Genomic DNA, 11,316 nt, shown 5'->3' with positions numbered 1-11,316 from the left:
GGAGCTTAATTTATCAACTAAATCTATGTTGTTTTTAACATTAAAGTTAGAAATTTTGCCAACAATAGGGCTCAAAATATCAACAAGCCATTTGGATAATTTATATGAAACTGATCCTATGGAGCTAATAATTGGATTCCCTGGTTTGTGTGTTTTAATTAGTCCATACATGTAAGGTAAAGATGGATTAGTGGAAGTAAATTGTCTGATTAATTCATCTTTGCCTTTCAGTAGAAGTTCTATTGTTTTATTGAAATTGTTGTTAACGGTTTCTAAGGGATTCTTTCTAAGTTTAGAATAGGTTTCAGTATCATCTAAGAAATTATTAATTTTTTCTTGGTAATCATTTTCTTTCATAATTACTATTACATTGATTTTATCTGCTTTTATTAATATTAAGTGTATCATAAGACTTAAAGAATCTTTGAGGGCAATTGGGAATGTTTGGTTTTAACATAGAGCTGTATACCATTCCTTTTCTAATATTAATTTCATCAGTTGATAAATCAGAAGATTTTTCAAAGTTACAAAAGGCTTTTACAATTTCAACATTATTAAGTTTTTTTTGAAGTTGCAAAACTTAGACCAAAACCTAGAGCAGCAGTTGTATTTTTATCTAATATTTCATCTGATAAGTTAATTACAAAACTGTTATTAGCATGCTTTGTCCAATCACTATTTTCAATTAAAATGTCTAATTTTCTTTGTAGTTTGTGTTTGAGTGTTCTCTTTCTTATGAGTCGCACGTCAGGTGTTGCTTTGTTGTGGGATGTGATGGTGAGGTGTGGTCTAGACCCTTTATAAGTCTTCCTTTGATGCATTACTTTTATTGTTCCTTGATAATGTGAGTAGTCACGAAAGTGCTTCTTGGAATTTCATTATTCTTTCACAATGGTTGTTTTGCATATTCTGAAATCAACTGTTTACTATGATCTTATTGTATATATATATATATATATATATATATATATATATATATATATATATATATATATATATATATATATATATATATATATATATATATATATATATATATATATATATATATATATATATATATATATATATATATATATATATATATATATTTTAATACCACTTTAAATAATTTACATAATTTCATTAGCTGATAAAAAATTATAAAAAAAATTTTTCCTTAAAATGCACTATAAGCCACTTAACATGAGGGATCGATACCATGCCTAACCCTTCTAGGGTAGGGTAGGTGCCTGAGCCCGAGCCTTTAGCTCATAAGACTGTCATTCCCATTAGCCCCCTTGGGGCGGGGATGGCAGACCAGAGAGGCCTAGCTTGTGGCTAGGCCTGGGGACAGTTGGTCCCAAAGATGAGGAGGTACTTGTGCCTCCTCCCATGGGAGACTTAGGTCTCAGACACTCCCTAAAGAGGGAGCCAAGGCCGGGCCACCACTTGGACAAGGCCCGGGCCGGGAGAATACCGGCTAATCTTTAACTAACTAACTAACACTTAACAGGATAAACGTACCTTATCTTGCATTAATGGGGGAGGGTGTATAACAGGGAGAAAGATAAGAGAACTAGACTGTCTGGTATATAAGAAGCAGCTCAAGAGAGACCTACCACATCAGCAGCCAACATGCAGTGGGCTGTGGTCACAGCAGTGTTCCTAGCGGCCACTGTGGCCGCCGACACAAACGTAGCCTACCAGCAGCAAACCATCAACCGTCTACTCTACAAGATCTCTAGTCCCATTAAGTCAACTTTTACCGACCTCAAGCAGGCAGCACAATCATGGAACCCAAGAGAGCACATAGATAAAACCTCAGATGGTGGCGCAGCCGTAAAGCGCCTTATGGATGAGCTCGAAGATCACCGCTTGCTCAAGCAACATCATTGGTTCTCCCTCTTCAATACTCGTCAGCGCGAGGAAGCCCTGATGCTTGTCGATGTTCTGTTGCACTCGCGAGACTTTCTGACCTTCAAGAACAACGCCGCTTTCTTCCGTGAGCGTATGAATGAAGGAGAGTTTGCTTATGCTCTCTATGCGGCGGTTACCCACTCTTATTTAACACGATATGTGGTCTTACCACCTCTGTATGAAGTCACCCCTCATTTGTTCACAAACTCAGAGGTAATTAGCAAAGCTTATACTGCTAAGATGACGCAGACACCAGGCATCTTTAAGATGGAATTTACTGGCAGCAAGAAAAACCCTGAGCAGCGTGTGGCCTACTTCGGTGAGGACGTGGGTATCAACTCTCACCACGTCCACTGGCATTTGGACTTTCCCTTCTGGTGGACAGGAGATAAGATTGACCGCAAGGGAGAGCTTTTCTTTTGGGCTCATCACCAGCTCACTGCCAGATACGACGCTGAGCGCCTTTCAAACCATCTACCTCCAGTAGATGAACTCTACTGGGACCGCCCTATTAAGGACGGATTTGCTCCTCACACTGTCTACAAATATGGAGGGGAGTTCCCCACTCGTCCAGACAACAAAGAGTTCGATGATGTAGAAGGTGTGGCCCGTATTCGTGACTTAAAGGTATTAGAAAGTAGAATTCATGATGCCATTGCTCATGGTTACATTTTTAACGCAGATGGCACCCACACAGACATCGACAATGACCACGGCATTGACATCCTAGGTGACATCATTGAGTCTTCCGCTTATAGCACTAATGTTGCATACTATGGCGCGCTACATAACCAGGCTCACCGTGTCTTGGGTGCACAGGCTGACCCTAAACATAAGTTCAACTTACCACCAGGAGTCATGGAACACTTTGAGACTGCAACCCGCGACCCAGCATTCTTCCGGCTCCACAAATATATAGACGGTATCTTCAAGGAACACAAGGACAAGTTACCACCCTACACCGAGGAAGATTTACTCTACAGTAATGTCAGGATCACTGATGTTGAGGTCAGCGAACTCTCTACCTACTTCGAAGATTTTGAGTTTGACTTGACTAATGCTCTAGATACAACAGAGAACGTTAATGAAGTTTCTGTCAAAACCCGTGTATCACGCCTGAACCATAAACCATTCAGCATGAACATTCACGCCCACGCTGACCACGACGATAAAGTCACAGTTCGAATCTACATAGTACCTAAGTACGATGAGAATCATATCGAGTGTGACATCGACGAGTCTCGCTGGGGAGCCATCTTGCTCGATACCTTCTGGACCGAAGGTGAGTTCTTACCTTGTTTCGTTTTATTTTTTAAATCATAGCATAATTTTTATATTTTTCACAATTTTGTTATTTTTAAGTTGCCAATTAATCCAGCATTTTATATACATGATGGGGGTATTTAATCTTTATTTTTGCATTGCAGTACATGCTGGAGATAACGAAATCAAGCGTAAGTCCTCAGAGTCATCAGTGGCTATTCCTGATCGCGTGTCCTTCCCTCAACTGATCCACGACGCTGATGTGGCTGTAGCCAACCGCGCTGAGCTGCCTCATAAGGACACTCGATCTTGTGGTCACCCCCAGAGGCTACTGCTGCCCAAGGGTACTAAGGAAGGCATGGAATTTTGGCTTGACGTCTTTATTACCAGCGGAGATGACGCTGTCCATGATGACTTAGCAGTTCACGACCACGGCAGTACTCATGGTTATTGCGGTATCCGTGGGGAGAAGTACCCTGACAAGCGGCCAATGGGCTTTCCCCTTGACCGTCGTATTCCCGACATCAGAGTCTACAAGGTGCCCAACCAGCATGGCCATGTGGTCAAGATTTTCCATCACTGAACAACATTTTAGGGTATTCTTGAATTCGAATATTCACGTGGAAAATTTAGTTTATACAAATAAATTGCTTATATTAAAATTAATAACTAATAAAATTTAAAATTGTAGCAATGCATACTGACTATCAATAAAACGCAAAGATTTCGTGTTATATTCCTTCCATAATGCAACATGTAATATCCTCAGTCATTACGACTTTAAATAATTGCTAATTATTATTATTATTATTATTATTATTATTATTATATTATTTTACGTAAACAGATAAAAAATACTACTGATTAAGAAATCTAGAACGCAGCTTCGAAGCGCTGATGAGCTCTCGATCCAAAGAATTTGAGCTCCTTTTCCTCAGTTACCCATCATTCCCCTGGGCTGTTGAAGAGGTAATCGGGTTTGATTCAGAGAAGGGAAGGGTAGCTCCAATTACTCGGATCAAGACATACCTCTAAAGGAGCTTTGTTTTAAGACAATTTTCCTTGTAACAGCCTAAAGTAATTTTGTCATAAGAAAATTGCTTATCTAGAAAACAGTATTAGATAAGTTTTCCATTCTATATTATCGGGTCATTCTTCCTCTGCTAGAAATATCAGGTCACTTTGCTAGAATTGTAAAATAAGGTCACTTTGCTAGTAGTGTAACATCAGGTCACTTTGCTAGCACTGTAACAGGTCACTTTGCTAGTTCTGTATCAGGTCACTTTGCTGAAACTGTAACATCAGGCCACTTTGCTAGTAGTGTAACATCAGGTCATTTTGCTAGTAGTGTAACATCAAGTCACTTTGCTGGAACTGTAACATCAGGTCACTTTGCTAGCAGTGTAACATCAGGTCACTTTGCTAGTAGTGTAACATCAGGTCACTTTTCTAGTACTGTAACAAGTCACTTTGCTAGAACTGTAACATCAGATCACTTTGCTAGTAGTGTAACATCAGGTCACTTTGCTAGTAGTGTAACATCAGGTCATTTTGCTAGTAGTGTAACATCAAGTCACTTTGCTGGAACTGTAACATCAGGTCACTTTGCTAGCAGTGTAACATCAGGTCACTTTGCTAGTAGTGTAACATCAGGTCACTTTGCTAGTACTGTAACAAGTCACTTTGCTAGAACTGTAACATCAGATCACTTTGCTAGTAGTGTAACATCAGGTCACTTTGCTAGTAGTGTAACGTCAGGTCACTTTGCTAGTATTATAACAGGTCACTTTGCTAGTACTGTAACATCAGGTCACTTTGCTAGTACCGTAACATCAGGTCACTGTGCTAATATTGTAACATCAGGTCACTTTACTAATATTGTAACACCAGGTCACTTTGCTAGCACTGTAACATCAGGTCACTTTGCTAGCACCGTAATATCAGGTCACTTTGCTAGTAGTGTAACATCAGGTCACTTTGCTGGTAGTGTAACATCAGGTCACTTTGCTAGTAGTGTAACATCAGGTCATTTTGTTAGTACTGTAACATCAGGTCACTTTGCTAGTAGTGTAACATCAGATCATTTTGCTAGTAGTGTAACATCAAGTCACTTTGCTGGAACTGTAACATCAGGTCACTTTGCTAGCAGTGTAACATCAGGTCACTTTGCTAGTAGTGTAACATCAGGTCACTTTGCTAGTACTGTAACAAGTCACTTTGCTAGAACTGTAACATCAGATCACTTTGCTAGTAGTGTAACATCAGGTCACTTTGCTAGTAGTGTAACATCAGGTCACTTTGCTAGTATTATAACAGGTCACTTTGCTAGTACTGTAACATCAGGTCACTTTGCTAGTACCGTAACATCAGGTCACTGTGCTAATATTGTAACATCAGGTCACTTTACTAATATTGTAACACCAGGTCACTTTGCTAGCACTGTAACATCAGGTCACTTTGCTAGCACCGTATCAGGTCACTTTGCTAGTAGTGTAACATCAGGTCACTTTGCTGGTAGTGTAACATCAGGTCACTTTGCTAGTAGTGTAACATCAGGTCACTTTGTTAGTACTGTAACATCAGGTCACTCTATGAATATATCTCTGAAGTCTGTGGCAGAAGTCTGTGTAAATTAATGAAGCGCTGCTCCCACTCGTTTGCGTAGAGATCCGAATGCATCTCTGTTTCTGACTGCCAAGCAGTCAGAAACAATAGGCAACATGCTTCATTGGATAATGAGTGGAGGTACACAAGGAGGTTTAGTGTTGGCCCCACCTGAAACAACTGACTGGTCATGTATCGTTACTCTGCGATCTGTTAGTGTGATATCCCGATCGTGAATTTAATGCCCAAACTCGCACCATTCTGGATTTAGTTCAGGGATCGCGGGCTGCAGTGTATCGAGTCTGGGTGGCATCCAGAATGCAGGGTTGCTCTTATCCTATTGACAGTATATAGTGGATCGGTGTATTTGGCTAGAGTTAAGCAAACACCTAAGATTGTGTGCACTCTAAATGTCTTGGCTGGTTTCAGGCATGCTGATAGATATCTCTCATTAGTATGTTTAGTGATTCCTCATTGGGCTTCGTAATGCGTGGAGATAGGGAGAGCTAATGCTCCATTAACCACTATGTTTGGATAACCCCCACTAATCACTTCATGACAGTCCTTAAAAAGAGTCATCGCTTCTCCCAAAGCACCCTTTCGTTAGTCGTCAGCCACCCCAAACACTTCAACTACTGTAGACACCATTCAAAACCTTTCTCGACCTGCTTGTTGTAACTCTATGAAGCATCCAGCTACACTGCATTTTATTTACATGATATTTTACGACCCCAGTCTTGGACGGAGTGAAGCTGAGACCGTAACTAGACAACCATAAAATTAACCAGTCGCCTGTAACCAGAACAGGTCAGAAAATTTATTGTCATGTATATGGTGATTTATAACGTTATCAGTGCAAACTATGCTTTACAAGCTAGCAAACAGCAGTTATTTACAAAATACACTGCATATATATAATAACTTGAACTTCAAAATATACCTGTTGCCAAAGAAGACCGGTCTAAAAACAGCTGGAAATACCGAAGTGATGTCGCCAAAGAGTAGCAGCCTCCATCTTCTTTCAACAGTTTATTTTAAAGGTCATTTCTTGACAATGACAACACTCCTGCCAACCCCAACAATATCGTAATTGCTGGCGCTACAGTTATTCAGAAAATTTTACAAGTCAATCGCAGAATTACAATCTGCATCTGCTATACACACAATGATTCCTCTTGCAGACGGTCCAAGCCTCGTTTCCTGAACTGTTTTGGATGCTGTCATTCCTAGTTTTTATTATAAAATATTGACTCACCTTCTCATGTTTGTTGAAACACTTCTCTATATTTGTGTTGAGGGATAGCTCCAGGCCCGATAACTGCCTTCAATAGAGGCGTTGAAGGAGTTTGAATCCTAGTTTTAGGGTCTGACACACTGACTTCAGAATTTACCTGATTTTCATCTAATTTTTCGTTGTAGCTTGCCATCATGATTAAAGAAACAGAAACTTTAGAGTAGTGTGTCTTCGCAGGGAAAAGGACAGAAAATTAAGGAAATGCTCGGGCTTCATGTTGGAGTAGTTGTTTTACTTGTTAATATACGAGAGTAATGGTAGCCGAATTCAGAAAGATGCTGATAAAAATAGAAGGCGCTCAAGTCCAGTTGAGAAAGTTTTATTATTAACAACGTAGCACCTGTGTTGCCTGCCTTTTTAAGTCAGACATTTTTCAAGCCTGTAACACAGGTGATAGGTTGTCAATAAAAAAGTTTCCTTCAATACACTGTAATGTCTTTATTAATAATTTTTAAATGTCTCAAATGCGTATTTTAATATACTTTTATGTTTATCAGCAATTCTTAAATTTCTGACTCACTAAGCGTGGCGGCCACTTAGAAACAAGGCTGCCACAGTGGCTGAACTTCCCAGGTCTAGGCCAGAGTGCGTTTACAAGAGCCTCGTCTCTAGTCCATGTAACACATCCAAGTTCCATGTCACAGATAATGGCCTGATAGCGTATCTGTTTTCTAAACCTTAGTCACGGGGCGATTACGCTAGTTCACCAAGGTTCAAGAGGAGGATGACATCGCCACTTCTGATCATGCCCCTTCTAATTATTCTTATCCGTAAATATCCTAGATGACTTAACGGTGTGTTTCGGTTTTGCATGATCTCAGAGAGGTACCTCTCGTATCCAATAAACCCATTGTACCCCAGTGTACGCAGGTGTACACTGGGCAGCATAAAGTTCTAACTTTATCACCTTGCAGCCGAGGAAAAAAAAAAAAAAAAAAAAAAAAAAAATACAGCATAAAATTAAATTTCTACTAAACCACAAGCTAATTAACTCAACGTATTAACATAATTGGTGTCACTTTAGTGAAGTCATATATAAAACTAGATTTATTGCAATCATTGGGCGATCCGGGAAAGGTATCCTTGTATTGCATAACCCCAGCAAAGTGCGGCATGTGTTTCTAATGCTGTTAAATATTAGCGTTGATGCTATGAAGTAAATCGGGAGAAGAAATAAAAAGTTACCACACGGAAATTAATATCCCAATTTATTCAGTAAAAATGTAAACCTAGAACATACGCAGCCCAAAATTTATTCAAAACTTCCGCTGAGAAACTCCAGCTTTGAAACTCAACTTAAGAGTCGTACTGTTGTTATCTCTATCCTGAAATACACCAGATAGTAATAAAAAAGGCACAATACCGTGGCTGGAAAAATACACAAATAATCCGCACATAGACTGAAACCTATGACAACCTGTAAGTCCGAAAATAGTTAATGGTCCAAGTCCGACCGAAACGTCGTTACTAGTTTGTCTCCTACGTGCGGGTTATTTGTGTACAATATATTAAGTTTGAAGTCGCTCAGAAGTAGCATTATCAAGTTATCGGCATTGAAGGGTTGAAGAAAATCGTAAGAAGCACTTAGAAATTTTCTCACAAAAAAAAAAAAACATTTAATTTTTCACAATTTCTTCCATAAAAAAATGCAGATTTAGGACCAACACAGTCCATAGTCAATCCAAATTGTTCTCGAAGTAACATTGGCTAGCATTTAATAATAATAATCTTTATCCTAACAAGTACATGTACAAGGTATACAGGTCTAGCTGACATCAGTGACATACTACTATATAGAAAGTCGCTTGTTATGCAGAGCATTTCGGGCAAATTAGGTCAATTTGCCCGAAATGCTCTGCATTTCGGGCAATTTTGTCTCCAGGATGCGACCCACACCAGTCGATTAACACCCGGGTACTTATTTTACTGATAAGTGAACAGGGATAGCAAGTATTTTAAGGATTTGAGAGCATGAATATGTTACGTGCACATGAAGTACAATGATGTAGATTTAACTTAACTTAGGTTAAACCAGTAAAGTCAAACACTGTGACTTATTTCTGATAAGAGATATTCTCCAACTAAATCACAGAATTCAATTTTATTGATGATATTGGAACATTAAAACATACACAGCCTAATATCAAATGAATGGTAGCTTGCTTTGAGGAAAACATGAGTACGGGAAACGTGTTGGGACCACCGGCAATGTAAGGAGGAAACGTGTTGGGAGTCACCAGTATTATAAGGAGAGAAACATGTTGAGGCCACCAGCATTATAGGGAGGGAAATGTATTGGAGCCACCAACATTAAATAGGAAAAAATATTCTGGGAGCTCGTGGTGCATAAAATAAGCTGATTTTACGGAGTGCCAGAGTAAAAAAAAGTGAGAACCTTGCATTACTCGGCTATTGTTACCAACAACTGCGTCCCGAAACTAAAAATAAACTCCATGTATTGACTAAATTTCCTAAACTATTAATTAAGCATAACGTTTGCCGACATAAATTATTTGAGTCTATCTTCAACATGAAGAAAGAAAACTAACAATCCTATTATCTAAAGAAAAAGAAAATTGTATATTTTATATATAAAAGTATTTTTTTTTGTCTTTATACTTTTCAAGGACGTAAATTATATTATATTATATTATATGCTTGATACACATGTTCAAACTTTTAAAATGATTTTATTAAGTATATTATGTGAAATTTTATATACATAACCTTGTAAACTCATGTAGTGTAACTTATTTACGTTCCGCAAATGACTAAATTAACTAAGTAAGTTTGTTGAGGTACAATTCAAATTCAAAATTTATTTCAACATGATATATGTTTGTACAAAGTAGGATGGCCTTATACCAATCACATGGTTATGCAAAGCGTAACTGACTTACATTTCCTAGGATTCAAATTCAAATTCAAATTCAAAGTTTATTCTCTATAAGGATTACAATGCTGAGTTTACAGAATTTGGTTATTGTGTGGTTTACATGTAGTTAAATAATGGTTACAGAGTGTACCACTAGAACACCTAGCATGGCTAGGCATTTCGGGCATACTTAGTTTAATTCTTAATTTTAAAATATTACAAATTATGAGGTAATTTGGTATTATGGCTAAGTGACTAAATACTAGTTTGTGAGTTTAGCAATGTGAATGCTTTTGTTTTGGCACAGTACATAGTTTCAGTATTGGAGTATCACAGGATTCATTATTTTAAGATTGAAATTAATATTTCTGTTTATGGTCAAATGGGAGAGTGAGTGTAAGTGTGAACCACCAGGTGGTATTCGTGTAGTTAGTTGAGTTTACCTGGAGTTTACCTGGAGAGAGTTCCGGGGGTCAACGCCCCCGCGGCCCGGTCTGAGACCAGGCCTCCTGGTGGATCAGAGCCTGATCAACCAGGCTGTTGCTGCTGGCTGCACGCAAACCAACGTACGAGCCACAGCCCGGCTGATCCGGAACTGACTTTAGGTGCTTGTCCAGTGCCAGCTTGAAGACTGCCAGGGGTCTGTTGGTAATCCCCCTTATGTGTGCTGGGAGGCAGTTGAACAGTCTCGGGCCCCTGACACTTATTGTATGGTCTCTTAACGTGCTAGTGACACCCCTGCTTTTCATTGGGGGGATGGTGCATCGTCTGCCAAGTCTTTTGCTTTCGTAGTGAGTGATTTTCGTGTGCAAGTTCGGTACTAGTCCCTCTAGGATTTTCCAGGTGTATATAATCATGTATCTTTCCCTCCTGCGTTCCAGGGAATACAGGTTTAGGAACCTCAAGCGCTCCCAATAATTGAGGTGTTTTATCTCCGTTATGCGCGCCGTGAAAGTTCTCTGTACATTTTCTAGGTCGGCAATTTCACCTGCCTTGAAAGGTGCTGTTAGTGTGCAGCAATATTCCAGCCTAGATAGAACAAGTGACCTGAAGAGTGTCATCATGGGCTTGGCCTCCCTAGTTTTGAAGGTTCTCATTATCCATCCTGTCATTTTTCTAGCAGATGCGATTGATACAATGTTATGGTCCTTGAAGGTGAGATCCTCCGACATGATCACTCCCAGGTCTTTGACGTTGGTGTTTCGCTCTATTTTGTAGCCAGAATTTGTTTTGTACTCTGATGAAGATTTAATTTCCTCATGTTTACCATATCTGAGTAATTGAAATTTCTCATCGTTGAACTTCATATTGTTTTCTGCAGCCCACTGAAAGATTTGGTTGATGTCTGCCTGGAGCTTTGCAGTGTCTGCAATGGAAGACA

At 39.1% G+C, this 11,316-nt stretch overlaps 1 protein-coding gene across 1 annotated transcript; it reads left to right on the top strand.

Annotated features, from left to right (window-relative positions):
• Positions 1-1,587: 1,587 nt before the first annotated feature.
• Positions 1,588-3,889, top strand: LOC128693500 (hemocyanin A chain). Its single transcript, XM_053783204.2, has 2 exons — positions 1,588-3,181; positions 3,327-3,889. Exons 1-2 carry the CDS (start codon positions 1,618-1,620, stop codon positions 3,743-3,745), a joined length of 1,983 nt encoding a protein of 660 aa, XP_053639179.2. The 5' UTR covers positions 1,588-1,617; the 3' UTR covers positions 3,746-3,889.
• Positions 3,890-11,316: the final 7,427 nt, after the last annotated feature.

Source organism: Cherax quadricarinatus, chromosome 57 (assembly GCF_038502225.1).
Source record: "Cherax quadricarinatus isolate ZL_2023a chromosome 57, ASM3850222v1, whole genome shotgun sequence".
Taxonomy (NCBI): Eukaryota; Metazoa; Arthropoda; class Malacostraca; order Decapoda; family Parastacidae; genus Cherax; species Cherax quadricarinatus.
The sequence above is the reverse complement of the archived record's forward strand: the minus strand, read 5'-3'. Positions and strand labels throughout refer to the sequence as shown.